Source organism: Notamacropus eugenii, chromosome X, assembly GCF_028372415.1.
Source record: "Notamacropus eugenii isolate mMacEug1 chromosome X, mMacEug1.pri_v2, whole genome shotgun sequence".
Classification (NCBI taxonomy): Eukaryota; Metazoa; Chordata; class Mammalia; order Diprotodontia; family Macropodidae; genus Notamacropus; species Notamacropus eugenii.
The window spans coordinates 52,070,430-52,085,717 of NC_092879.1; the positions used below are offsets into that span (position 1 = coordinate 52,070,430).

The 15,288-nt window shown below is 37.7% G+C and overlaps 1 protein-coding gene across 5 annotated transcripts in view; it reads right to left on the reverse strand.

Moving 5' to 3' along the window:
- LOC140515485 (fibrous sheath-interacting protein 2-like) overlaps positions 1–15,288 on the reverse strand; it is a 100,047-nt gene that overhangs the window by 19,015 nt on the left and 65,744 nt on the right. For all 5 annotated transcript variants that reach the window (XM_072626214.1, XM_072626213.1, XM_072626215.1 and 2 more), the window contains one exon: positions 321–10,255. In XM_072626214.1, coding sequence (XP_072482315.1) covers positions 321–10,255 — 9,935 coding nt within the window. The remainder of the gene's footprint in view (positions 1–320; positions 10,256–15,288) is intronic.

The following is a 15,288-nucleotide window of genomic DNA, read 5'->3' on the forward strand; positions in this document are numbered from 1 at the left end:
TTTTTAAAAATGTGTGTGACCAGTTAAGTCATATGGATTGGTGTGTGGACTTGGAAGTCTCTGGTAGAAAACAGTATTTTCATTCTTTGAAAACTGGAAGGCTACACTGTACATGGTTTAATGCTAAAGTAATAAGGTCGAGCCTCATGACAGGTTTCTGGAAGCCAAGTTTGTTACTTCAGCATCACACTTAGCTGTAGCAATTTTGGGTTAAGCAGATATTATCTGACCATGCCAAGATACATAGTTGACTGTAATTTACAGACAAAAGCAGTGCCTGCTCATTAATTTTTTGGGGGGGCCATTGCTTTTTTGCTTACCTCAAAGGGCTTTGCATCCAACCGTCCTGTTTTATCTAAGGAGATTCGTCTTTCCTTTTTTCTTGATTCTCTGTCCACTATTTCCGAGGAGTAGCTCTTCCCACTTATTGAAGCTCTTCTTAGCTCTGCTAGACTGTGTCCAGTTCTTGACAAACACTGCTTCTTCAGTTTCTCTAGTGGTTGAGTTTTGAGTGAAAGCACTGCCAAGTGTTGAGAAACAATGTCTGGATCTATTCTCATTGGCTTATTTCCAAGGTGAGGGACAATTTTAACTTGCAGGTCATCCCCCTCAATATCATCTTCTTTAAAGAGCACAGAGCCCATTTTTGTGGCATGCTCACTGGCTTTTTCAACAATTCGGTCAACATCCAGATCACTGATGACATCAGTGGATGAACTATGGGAGCTAACAGATTCTGGGGGATGATGAGAAATCTCACTAATTATGAGGCTAGCTACTTTTTGGGGGAAAAATCTGTTCATACCTTTTATATCATGAAAGAATTCCTCTTGGGTTCCAGATTGTCGCAAAACGTTATTATAAACAGAATCAACAACCTGAGAAATCATTTCAATATTTTCTGGGTTCAAAAAGTACACTTCAGGGTCAGAAGCCACTAGACTAATGTTACTTTTGGAAATTTCAGCAGCCACTGATTTTGTCAGTTGAGATGCAATTTTATTCAGTTCAGGTTTGGATAAGCTTTTTGCCTCTTTGGTTACAACACAGGGCAACTTGACTATTTTTGCTAGGAATAATGCCAGTGTTTCCTCCAAAAAGGAGGCATCCAGTACTGGAGTTTTGGGGGCTGAAGGTTTCTCCTGTGACTTAATGTCATCAAGAATTTTAAGGACTTTTTCCATAATTTTGACAGCTTCCAGTGCCAGTTGCGGACCTGATGCCTCTTCCTCACAAGGGAATTTTTCCTCATGGGAGATTCTTTTTTCACTAGTGATTCTTTCCTCCTGAGCGAATTTTTCCTCAGAAGGGAATCTTTCCTCACGAGAAAAGATTCTTTCTTTTGGAGGGAATCTTTCCTCATAAGCAATTCTTTCCTCATGAGAGAATTTTTCCCTACAAGGGACTCTTTCCTCACGGGAAAATTTTTCCTCACGAGGGATTCTTTCCTCAGAAGCAGATTTTTCCTCACGAGCAAGTTTTTTCTCCCAAGACAATTTTTCCTCATGGGGGATTTTTTCTTCCCAAGAGAATTTTTCTTCACGGGGGATTCTTTCTTTCCAAGAAAATTTTTCTTCACGGGGGATTCTTTCTTCCCAAGAAAATTTTTCTTCACGTGGGATTCTTTCTTCCCAAGAAAATTTTTCTTCACGGGGGATTCTTTCCCCCAGAGAGCGTTTTTCCTCCTGAGGGGTTCTTTCCATATGAGGCCGAAATTCAGGTTTGGAAATTTCCTTGACCATTAAGAAGGCTATTATATCAGCTAGAACATTGCTCTTTCCTATTAGATCTTTATACACAGAAGTGTGAGAGCCAGAGTGTTTTAAAACGCTGTCATAGACATTATCGACTACTTTTTCAATAGCCTGGTTATCTTCTTTAGGCAATGTGGGAGGTTCATTGGGCTGCTGTACAATTTTAATTGAACTTTTTGATATAAACTCTTTCAGTGATGTTATTATTTTGTTGGTAATTTTTTCCAATTCAGCCTCCAAAGCCTTGGTTCTTTCCCTCTCTATCATAGGGAACACAGACAAAAGTCGGGATAAAAACTGTACTGCAATTTCTTCTAGGATATTCAAAGATAATTTTTGATCAGAGGTTTGTTTGGTTGGAAGACCTGCTGAGCTCTGGGAGATATCTTTAAGAATACTTTCAACAACATTGTCAACCTCAGCACATTGATGGGGTGTTAACTCTCCAGAAAAGTATGTCTGCAGCTGATTTCCAGCAACCTCTCTTATAACTAGGTCAGCTATGCTTTCAGAAAGCATTCTGCATCCGCTTGTTGCACAGTTCTGTATAACCTCTTGAGAGCCAAACTGTGGCAAAAGATTACTATAAACAGACTGTACCACTACCTGAATTACTTCATCATCGTTGGGGTGTAAGCACTCAACATACTGTATTACCATATCTTCGTCTTTTGTTATCTCTGTCATAACCCTGCTGACTAATTTCATTTGAATGAAGTTCATTTCAGTAAAAAGACTGTCACCTACTTCTGAATCTAGATTTTTTTCTGATCCTGATGGAAAAATTTTGGCTAGAAGAGATGAAATCATTTCTTCCAAAAATCCGTGAGGCAGCATGATGGTATATGGTGAGGAAGTTTGACATTCTCTGGTGTGTTTTTTGGCCACTTGTTGTACTTTTGTAACAACATCCTTAGATTCCAGAGGTATGCACACTTCAGTGGGCAATTCATCCTGTAGTAGTAGGCTGAGCTGATGCTGAAAGATTTCTTCTATTACAGCACCAGCTAATCTTTTGGCTAACTTATCACTATCATTGATGTCTTTGCAAATTGAGTCTTGAGATCTGTATTCGTGTAGAACATTACAGAGAGAGGAGTGCACAACCTTATTGACCAATATTTTATCCACTGGTGGCATATCAATGTAATGTTGTATATCTGTACATGATCCCCTATCAACCAAGGTTTTGGGGGGCACAGGTGGCATTTTAGGCGGTGAGGGTGTTCTCTGGAGAGTTGGTGCTTCCTGTGTAACAGAACTGTGCTTGTCTGGTACTTTCTCCTCAATCAGTACTTTAGGTTCCTGGGGCAAAGGTTGCTTTTCTTCAGTGGGCCTAAACACCCTAATTCGGGCGTCAGAAAACTCTTTTAACAAGGAATCAATCAGTTTCATTGCTGTTTCATAGAGCTCAGTCTGATTTGCATCATCCTGAATTTTTTTACACTCTTCACAAGTTTCTGGTGAAGAAGAAAAGACCAGTTTGTTTACAATCTCAGTGACAACATCTTCTAAAAATCTTGCTGAAAAAATACCCGATCTCATTTCAGGTGAATAGCATGATATTTTGGCATCAGCAGGAGGGTGTTTCTTCACCTCTTTGCCTTTGTCAGGAACACCCTTGTGAACCAGGTGCAATGAAGCCCCTGATGAAGGTTGGCCAAGATTCTCAGCATGTGCTTTTTGGGTAGGAATAACATTTGTATAACGGGTATCATCTAGAGATGTCTGAGTAGATATATCTAAAACATTACTATAAATATTCTCAATCACATTTTCATAATACACTATTGGTTCATCTTCAATATCTGTTTGAACACAGATCTCTCTCTTGCTTTTAAAGGTTGATTTTATATTTGGACTTTTCTCCGTAGTGACTGCAGGAGTGAGACTAAACGCCCCTTCTTCATCATCTGTCCCAACTGAAATGTCTTTTTTCTTTTCTTCAAACTTCTTACTACTTGATAATTTCAAAACTGGTTCTGGTGTTTTTTTACTTTTTACTGGAGAAATGCGTCGTATTGGTTCTTCTTCATTGCTTTCAGCAGCCAATTGGTGTTCTTTCTTTATACTACTCTTCTTAGGTGTTCTCTTAAAATCTGGTTCCGGGATCCCCTTACTGCTTTTCATAACTGCAAAGACTTTTATTGACTCTTCCTCGCACTCATGTGCCTCATCTTTGGCTGAAAACTCATCACTCTTTTGATCTGATGTTTTCCAAGCATGGTCCTGGTGACTTTTTATATTATTTTTAATACTGGTGGCTACAGAAGTGAATTTTATTGAATCCTTGTCTTCATCTTTTCTGGTTGGGCTCTCACTTGTCTTTTTCTCACTTTCCCTTTTGTCAGTTAGATCCCAATCTGCAGATTCCAGGGCACACATTTTAGTTTTCATAGTACTAGCTAGAGAAATGAACATTGAATCCTGGTTATCGTTTGTAGGTATAGTCTCAACCTTTTCTTCACTCTTCTTTTCACCTATTGTGCCCAGATCTGTTTCATCTTTTATATTTCTAGTTAGATTTACAACCGCAAGGGAATCTTTCAGTGAAGAATCTTTGATAGGAGCACCTCTTATGTCTTTATCAAATGAGATCTTTTGTGGCAGATATTGGACTCTTTGGGTGATGTTATCTGGTTCTAGAAATGAAAAGAATGGGGAAAACCAGTCTCCAGAAAAAAGTGGCTTAACCTTGAAACCTGAGATTGCATTCTTTGCTAAGTTGGTTATCATTTCAATACAAATATTGCTCTCTTCCTCATCATGATGAGTACCCTCAGATCTGTATTTTTTAACAACCTCTTCATACACAGAGTCAGACACTTTATTAATAGTTTCTTTATCTACTGGTGGAAAAGAAAACAATTCTTCAGCATTGGGGAGAACCTTAATATCACTTTTTCGAAATTCACCTATTAGAGAATTTACTAATTTGATAGCCATGCTCACAAGGCTGGTCTCTGTCATACTTTCACCTTCATCGTGCTCAGGAGTTTTTGGGACAGGGTACAATTTCCTAACAAGATCAAAAATAACATCTTCTAAAAATGTTGCTGAGTAGAGGGAAGGCTGGGGTGTGCATGGTGGTTCTTTTTCTTGCTCAGGAACATCAACAACAGACTCTTTATCAGAAGTTCCACCAGAATCAGAGTCATCCTCGTGTAAGAATGGCTGGAGATGATGATCTACAATTTCCTTCATAATGAAGCCAGCTATTTTGGTGAGGAATGTGCCTCCCTTCTCACTCTCCTCTTTCTGGACTTCAGCTTGCACTTCAGCTTGGAATTCAGCTTTCTTCAAAATATTTTTGCAAATTGAGTCAACTATGCTTTCAATAGTTTCCAGATTCATATGTGAGGCATTCTCCTCTGCAGCGGTCAGTCTAATTTCATGTTCAGAAATTTCAGCTATAATAGCATCAGTCAGTCTTGAAGCTGCTGACATAAATTCATCATCTGGTGGTGCCTCTTGTTCTTTAATTTGAACGCTGGCTTCAGATGAAGGAAAAATATGACCTAAAAGTTTGGAAACCATATCTTCCAAAAGAGAGCGAGGTAACACAGTAATGAAAGATGACAAATAATGGCTTTCTTTACCAATAACATTTAGTACACTTCGAATAATGTTCTCAGCTCTAAGTGAAGAACAGGCAGACAAAGATAATGTTCCAGAAATTAATCCCTGTAATTGATAATCATAAATTTCTCCCAAAAGTAAATTATATATTTTGCTTCCAAAATTTTTAGTGTCATGTTCTATGTCTGTGTAAACGAGATCCAGAGATTTATAATCACTTGTTATTTTTTCATAAATTAAGTTGACTATCTTACTAACCATTTCTTTATACCCTTCAGAAAAACACAGATTTTCATCAAAATTTTCAGCAACAAAAATTTGAGATGCTGCAAACTCAAGCACAATTGATCGGACTAATTTTGTAACAATGTTAGCAACTTTGGCTTTAGACTTTGGATCCTCAGATGAGATGAAATTACGTGAAAATGCATAAAGGAGTTTGCATAAAAGCTCAGAAATTACTTCCTCCAAAAATATAGCTGAGTTAACAATGAGAGACAATTCTTTTGGGTCAATTTCTACACCTTTGTAAGTCTGTTTCCTAGTTAAGTCAGTTGTAGATTGAGATAGGATTTGCTCTTGAGATAAAAATGACTGAAGGTGATGGTTAAAAATTTCTTTGATTATGAAACTTGCTATTTTGGAAACAGGTATATTATTTATGTCTTTTTTATCTTTTGTAAGAGACTGGTAGAGATTTGAATGTGAAATGTCAGCATAAATGGATTCCACCATATTCTCAATATCTGTTTCTGAAATCATACTTTCTTTTTCATTTCCATGCTTTGTAATCCAGATAGCATGTTTGGAAATGATGGCCATGATTTCATTGATTAATTTCACAACAGCTTTACTGAAATCAGGCTTTGAAGTAACTGAGTCTTCCACTCTGGAGTCTGAGGACATCTGTGATAAAAGCTGGGTGACTATCTTTTCCAGATGAGTATGTGATAACATAGTTGTATATATTGTCGAAGTCTGTCTCTGAGGTTTTGGTTTGTTAATTTCACACTGAACTTTCTTAAGCAAAACATTAGCATTGAGATTTGACAGAGCTTTGAATGGTAGCCTTGCGACTAAATCTGGTTGGAGTTGAAAATCAAAGATTTCTGCCAGAATGATTTTGGTTATCCTTTCGGCCAAAGTCTTTGTATCATTGAAAAAATCTTTATCAAGTGTTAGGTCTAAATCGTATTCTTGCAAAACTTTGTTGTAAGCTGTGTCAATTATCTTAATGATGACATCCCTATCTACTTGTGGCAAACCTAATTCCTCTTCAGCATTTTCTAGAATGCTTACTTCTGCTTTTTCAAACTCGTCTGATACTGAATTTATGAGTCTAACAGCTGTCTCCTCCAGTTTACTTTCAGGTTCTCTTATTATTCTGGCAAATGCAACACCCACTACCCTGTAAAAGATTTTGGATAAAACTCCGGAGACTACTTCTTCCAAAAACGTTGAGGAATAAACACCAGCATAAAACTGTAACTGCCTTCGCCCACCAGCGTGGTACATTGGGGGTGGAGGAAATCTCTTTCCGGACACAAATGGCTGAAGGTGTTGCTGACAAATATTTCTAATGATAAAACCAGCTACTCGATCAATGAAAGCATTGTTACTGCTCATTATTTCTTGTTCCATTGCTTCTTGTGAGCCAGAGTTTTGCAAGATGTTTTTGAAAACAGAGTCAACAAGATTTTGGACATCATCTTCTGAATAAATATATTGTGGTTCTTCTGTATCTTTGGAAAGTCGAATTTCGTGTTTTGAAATTTTCTTCCGGATATCGCTGATTAGCTTTGAAGCAACTTCATTGAAATTAACTCCAGATGTATCTTTTAGATCTTCTTGATATGGAACCACCCCAGAAGTTGAAGGAAAGATTCGAGATAGGAGCACTGTTATCATGTCTTCTAAGAAAGTATAAGGCAGTAAGGTATTATATGGAGTCAGGCTCTGGCTTTGTTTGCTAGTTTTGCTGATTCCACTTAGGACTTCTTGCACAATGTTCTCTGCTGTCAAAGAAGAATAGGAAGAAGCAGAGAGCTCTCCAGAGAAAAGGGGATGAAGAAGATAATCAGAAATTGCTGCTACAATTAAACTGGTAAGATTTTCAACAAAAATGTCCGTCCTCATTAGTTCTTCTTGCTCACCTGTAGGATCTAGTCCATGCTGTTTCAGGACACTACAGTAGACAGAGTCTACCAATTCATCCACAATATCGATATTCAGAGGCGGGAAAGGCTGTGCCTCATCATGACGTACCACTCGGACTTTGGCTCGGTCAAAGTGAGCATTTATGGAATCTACAATTTTGTGTGTCACATTGTTTAGTTCTGCCCCAGTTTTCACTTTGGGGCTGAAGATCTTTGATAAGAGTCTAGCGACAATTTCTTCCACAAATTCAGCAGGGTAAACCCCCATGCTTAGAGAGGACGCTGTACGGGGTCTTTGCAGCCCTGTCACTTCATTGAGAACATTCTTAACCATGGTGGACACTTCATCAGTGGCAGCTGTTGATTGAGAGGCACTATCCCCAAACAAAAAGGGCTGAAGGTGACTTTCAGTAATCTCTTGAATAATAAAACTGGCTATTCTGTCAACAATGATGGGACTTCGACTTGTTATACTTTTCTGTATTGATGAGTGACCACCTGAGATTTGCAAAATATTATTGTAAACTGAGTCAACCATTGTTTGTAGATTTCTCTCTGAATATAAATATTGATGATCATATTTGGTGAGCCAAATTTTGTGTTTAGAAATGGCTGACATAACTTTGTTTATTATGCAGGCAGACATTTCATTAAAGTCTGAACTCATTAAATATTTCTTTTCCATAGACCAAACATCACTAGATGATGGAGGGATGATCTGTGATAACAGCTTTCTAATGACATCCTCTAAAAATGAATGAGGCAACATGGTAGTATATCCTGCTGAAGGCTGAACTTGGGAACTGAACTCCCTCAGGTTTTCTTGAAGTTTCTGAAGGACATTTTCAACTTTTAGGGGGTAGTATGACTCAGGAGTGAGTCTTTCCACAAAACATGATGGCAGTTGGTAGTCTAAAATCTCATCCAGCACAGCATTGGTTGTCCGCTCAGCTAATAAGTTGAGGTCATCAGCTGCATCATTCTCATTTACATAAGTCATTTTTGATTCGTATTCCTGCAAAACTTCATTATAAACGGAGTCAACAATTTTGGTCACAGCTTCTTTCTGTACAGGTGGAAAACACAACCTTTCTTCAGCATTCCGGAGCACAGTGACTTGAGCTTTATTAAATGCATTCACCACGGAATTGATAATTAATGTATTCATCTCATTGAGCTGCTCCTCTGTGACATTTTCATCTCGGTCATACAATGAAGTATAAATAGAAGAAAACAGGTCAGAAATAATGTCCTCCAAAAATGTGGCTGAGTAAACACCTGTACTGAGTGGGTCTGATTGCAGCATTCTGGGAACTGTTTTAATTTTTAGATCTTTCCTCCTCAGTTTTTTCATAGAGGAAGCAGAAAACTGCTTAAAGGGTGGTCTGATTTTGGAGCCAATTATTCGGAGATGATTGAGGGTCTCTGATGTGAGTTTGTCCCTGGGCCGCATGTGGTCTTTTGCTGATTGTACTCCTTGGGCATTGGACAGTTTTTCCCTTGCACTGTATTTTAAAAGTTTATTGGCATATGGAGGTTTTGGGGGGGCTGCCTGTATGCTGTTTGACAGCTTTTCCATCAGAGATTTTACCAAGCCATGGGAAATTACACTGAGCATTGATTCTGAGGAAAGCAACTCATGCTCACTTTCAGCCAGCTGTTCCAACACAAATTCTGATACATAGTCCTCTGCTTGAAATGGCTCAGTTTGCACTGGGCTCACTTTTCCTTCTCCATAACCAAATTCTTCCTCCTTGACACTTTGGATTACATTAAAAAGCTGCCGTTCTGCAGCAGACAATTCCTCAGAAACAGGGCTGCCTGTCAGCATGTCTGTGGTTGTACATTTTTCCAAAAGTGTCCTTATAAGTTTCTCACATACAACATTGAGGAGGAATACGGATTTGGGAGATAAGCCCAGGTTACTAGGCTGCTTCTCTGGAGAGTCAAAAAAATGTCTTGTTGATGCTTTGACAGAGTCCAAAGCCCCACTTTGGCATTCATCTGGCAAAAATAAATCTAAGACAATATTAAAAATTTTATTCACCATTTCTTTAGATTCATGACTTTTTAGGCTCCCTAGTAGACTGTCTAATTTAGATGCCACAGAATTGTTTTTATTTTTCTGGACAAGTTGATCTGTTCTATGAGTAAGTGATGGGTCCCAGCTTCGTTGGCTTACGTCTCTTTCTATGGGTCTAGTTTTTTGGCAAATAGGAATACTCTGACTTTGAAATCTGGGAGTTGGTTTCCCTTTAGTATTACACTGATTATTAATTCCTATTTCTTTTGTCAGCACATGAATCACTCCTGATAGGAGATCTTGAAAGAGATCATCAATGTCTATGGTAGCCATATCTGGAGAATAAATGTATTTTGTTTCCAGGGAAACAGCATGCTCAGTAACATCTGCCTTTAAAATGTTACTATTAGACAGGATTTGAATAATAATTTCAAAAATGCTGAAAGCAATGTCGCCAATAAGAATTGATCTACTCTTGGATCCTTGGGCTCCCAACATCTCAGAATTAATTGAAATGAATTTCTCAGATGCTGAAATTTTATTTCCAGCGTATTTCAGTTTTGCTCTGCCATCTTCAGTACCATCTGAAACACTTGAAATTATATGGAAAATAACAGCATCAGTGAGATGTTCACAAAACTCATTTAAAGATGATTCAGTTTGCTCACTTCTCAGAGGCCTCTTTGGATCTAGTTTTTTTCTTGATAGCAAAGAAGCAACAGGTACCTTTTCATCACAGGAACCTTAAAACAGAAAGCATTGTGATTTTTAGCATGTAGTGAGGAAATTGTATAACATCCAAAATATTTTTTCAAACATATGAACATTTTACTATGTATTATTTTTTTTTAAACCCAAATGTTAGCAAAAGAGATGAATGGGTTTTCTCCCACTTTCCATTTTCCTTCCTACCTCTTTCTTCCTCCTCTATTATTGTAACTTTTTATCTTTTAGCTGTCACCATTCTTAGAATGAAAAGGGAAGGAGAAAAATAAATACGGTAGGGGTGGAAAGGGAAAAGAAAGTTATGGACATATATTAGGGACATAATATGTGCAAGTAGAAGCCATACAAACAAGGAAAAGGGGGTGGGGAGAGCAGCTGGCACTTGAAATAGGAGGGAAAGAGGAGAAGAGAGAATTAGAGGGAAGGTAGATTAAGGGATAAGGGCAGTTAGGTGGTACAATGGGTAGAATACTGGGCCTGGAGTCAGGAAGACCTGAGTTCAAATCTAGCCTCAGACATGTACTAGTTGTGTGACCCTGGACAAGTCACTTAACCCTGTTTGCCTCAGGTTCCCCATCTGTAAAATGAGCAGGAGAAAGAAATGGCAAACCACTCCAGTATCTTTGCACAAGAAAACTCCCAATCAGAATGCATGGTATTTTGGGGTGGAGGGAGGGGAGAGATGGGGAGAAAATCTTGTGGAAATGAATGTTGAAAACTAAAAATAAATAAATTTTAAAAAAAAGAAAGAAAAAAGAAAACCCCCAAAAGGGGTCATGAAGAATCAGACATGATGAAAATGAGTAAACAACAAAAGTTGAAGAGATGAGATCATTCCTAAGCAAAACAAACTTTAAATATGAATGTACAAAAATGTTCATAGCTCTTTTTGAAGTGGCAAAGAATTGGAAACTGAAGAGTACCCATCCATTGGGGAATAGCTGAACAACTTACAGTATAAAATTTGATGCGATAACATTGTGTTGTAAAGAATAATGTACGGGACGGTTTCAGAGAAACCTTGGAAGACTTGTAAGTCTGATGCAAAGTGAAATAAGCAGACCCAGGAGAACAGTTTAAGCAATAACAGCAATAGTGTAAGTGCAAACAACTTTAAAACAAGTAGGAACTTATGAATGTAATGATCAACCATGACTTCAGAGAACTTGGATAAAACATGCCACTCACTTTCCTTTAGGGAAGCTAAAGATTCAGAATGCAAAATGAGACAATTTTTCATTTTAGACATGGTTAATGTAGAAATTTGTTTTTGCGTATTTGTTAACAGTTTTTTTCTTTCTTTTTAAATGGGGGGGTGTGTGGATGGGAGAGACAGAAGGTAGATTTTTGTTGTGGGAATTTTTTTTTAAAGAAGACAAGATAAAAATAAATTTGAGGACCTTGAGATGGACCAGAGTAATGGGAAGAAAGTGAGAAGAATCTGTGGGAAAAGATTAGAATCAATTTACTCTAAGCAAAACTAATCTCAAGGCTTAATTGTGAACTTAAAAGAGGTAGAAAAAGGGTGGGTAGAATCAGTGTAAAAGAATTAAATGGCAGAAAACAAAAACCTACCAATAACAAACTTAAATGTAAGTGGTTTAAGCTTCATAGTAAAAATGAAAGAAAATGAAACTCGACAATTTGCTGCATATAAGAAACACATTAAAAGGCAGAGTAAAATTGAAGGACTAAAACAAAAAAGGAGCAGTTTTTTGGAAAAAATACAACAAGTAGCACAGTATATAAGTACCTAAAGGAAAAGCTGACTGAATGGCAACAAAAAAGTAACATGACTGTCAGATAGTGTTCCTCTTTCAGAGCTGGATATTAGTTATCAGGAAGGAAAACAAAAAGAAAACAGCTGAACAGACTTGTTAGAAAAGAGATTTGAAAGACTTTTGTTGTCCTTTGAATGGGAATATTAAATAATATGCTATTTCACATCATCATTTAGTATGCTTACAACTGATTATATACAAGGAAATTATAAATCAATATGAAAAGGTAGAAATAGAAATACATTCTTTATAGATCACAACAATAAAATAGTAATTGATATGGGGTATAAGCAAAAGATAAGGTCTAAGTGGAGATTAAGTACCAACATTCTGAATCATAAGTAGGTTATAACATCACATGAACAAGAAATAACCACTGAAAAAGATTCCAACAATGAGACAACACATAAAATTTTTTTTTGGATGCAGCTAAAGCAGTCCTCAAAAGAAAAATTATATCATTAATCACATACAACCCATCAACAAGCAGTTATTCAAAATTTCTATGTGCCAAACCTTGTGCTAAGTGCTGGGGATACAGAGAAAAAGGAAAAATAGTCTCTTCCCTCAAAGATCTTACATTCTAATGAAGGTGAAAATATAATAGATAAATTGGTATACAGGAGATAAATGTAGAACACATGAAAGGTAGTCTTAGAGGGAAAGCATGGCTAGAGGGACCAGGAGAGTCCTCCTGGAGGAGGTGGCACTTGAGCTGAGTCTTAAAGGAGGCAGGGATTCTAAGAGGTGGTGATAAGGAGGGAAAGCATTCCAGGCAAGGGGAACAGCCAGTACAAAAGGTACAGGGCCAGGAGGTGGAGGAATAGCAAATGGGCCAGTAAGGATAGACTATAGTGGACGTGGAGAGTGTAATATACAAGAACATTGGAACAGGGTTCTACTGGACTAGATTGTAAAGAGTTTTAAATGCCAAACAAAAGATTTTGTATTTGGTCCTAGAGGGGGCCAACAGAGTTTGTTGAGTAGGGGAGTGTTATGTCTGACCTGTGCTTTAGGAAAATAACTTTGGCAACTGTGTGGAAGATAGAGTGGGGAGAGACTTGAGGCAGGAAGACCAACCAGTAGGCTATTGCACTATTTCTGGTGAGAGGTCATTAGGGTGGTGTCTGTGTGAATGGAGTGAAAGGGATGCATGTGACAGAAAAAAATCTTCAAAACACAACAAATATAGGTATGGAAGGGCCATTTAAAAATATGGCCAAAAGCATATATCTCAAACCATGGACTAGTTACTTGCAATGAAGAAGCACTTCCAGCTTTCTTAATAAATACAGGTTTGTCAAGTCAAGGTTGCCCTGTCTCCTTATTGGTTTTGGCGTTGTTCTAGAAATGCTAGCTACGGTAATGTGACAAGAGGGAGAAAATAAAAGTATAAATGTCAGCAAAGTGGAGGCAAAATTAGTCTTATTTGCAGATGACACATCTACTTAGAAAATCCCAGAGAATCAGGGGAAAAACTAATCAAAATGATTAACAGCCTCAGTGAAGTAGGTTACAAAATCTGTAAAAATCATTAGCATTTCTACATGGTACTAACAAAAATTGGGAGAATAAGCTAGGAAAAATCCATTGAAAATATCTACAAAATGCATACGCTAGCCGAGTGCTTGCTTACGAAGATATTTAGGATTCATGTAAATACAACTATAAAACACTTGTTAAAGAAATAAAGGAAGATAAATGGAGAGACATTAGATTTTCATGTTTGCATACTATGATAAAAATATGACAATTTAAAAACGACACTACTTGAATTATTTTACAGATTTAGCACTAAACTAACCAAATTACTGATTTTATCATAGACAAAGTGACAGTAAAATTCATTGGAAGAAAAAGTCTAGAATCTCAAGGGAAGTAATGAAGAAAAATGGGCATAGGTCACCAAATCTCAACCTCTTAAACTCAAGCAGTAATCATCAAAATTAGTTTGTATTGGTTAAAAACAGAAAAATACACAGCAGGTTGGACAAAATAAGCAACACCAATCCAGGCCATTACAATAAGTATCTCCTGGGCACCAATTACATGCAAAGGCATTGTGCTAGATAATGGGAATACAAAGACAAAATGCAAAATAATCTCTGGACACGAGGAATTTATGGCTAGTGGAGAGTGGAAAGGAGAACACAACTTTTAAACAAATACGTATACATAGTAATCTGAGGAGTAAGGAGGGAATACTAATAATAAGGGAATCGAGAAAAGCTTCCAGTAAGAGGTGGCATATGATCTGAACCCTAAAGCAAGGTAGAAATTGATTCTAAGAGATGGAGGTGATAAGGGACGGTAGAGAGCCTACGTAAGAGTCTAGAGATGAGAAATGAAGTTCTGAGTTTGGGAAATAGCAGGCACGTCTATTAGGCTAGATTGTAGACTGTGAAAGGGAGGTAACATTAAGCTTCAAAAGATACCCTAGATCCATCCACTTCCATGTTCGTGAATCCTGATCATAATCCTTTATCATTCCATCTTTCCTGTGCCTCAGAGTCCCTAATCTTGTTTTGTCCTCATCATGACATCCAATCCCTCCACCCTTTAGTTCTTTCCCAGGCTATTACCCCTACACTGGCTACATTCTCCTCCCTTTCCTACCCTAACCCATCAGTGGACCAATTCAACTCTACGCTATTCTCTACTTTGAATCTCCTATGGCTAATCACGCCTCACCAAACCCTAAGCCCAAACCCAAATTCTTTTTACCATCTATCTCCTTCATTGATATTTATGTGCTGCTAAATGGAGCTGGAAGAAATCATGAAACTATGCTGATTACACAAAATTCATATTATCTAATTATATCTATTATTTGCTACAAATTTATGTTATCTAATTTCAAGTAGGCCCTTACTACAGCAAGGCAGTCCTTTTTCTCCCCAGTTCACCATTTTACTTTCCATAGTAGCTGTTCTAAAACTTCTCATTTCTCCTCAAGTCTCCCAGTGGTACCCCTTCCCTACCATCTCAGCTGAGGACCTCACCTTATACTTAAGTGAAAAATTAGGCCATTCATTGAGAGCTCTAGCTTTTCTCCTCTTTATTTCACATCACTTAGCCATAATTCCCTCTATCTCCTTCATTCCAGTCTTGGATGTAGAGATGGCAGTTCACTTTGACAAGACTAACTGCTCTACAAAGACCCTTGATCTCATTCCCTCACATCTTTTCCAACAGATTGCCTCTGCTCTCACATTCCCACTGTCCATTACCAGCTGTACTGGCCTTACTTGCTGTTCCTCACACATAAC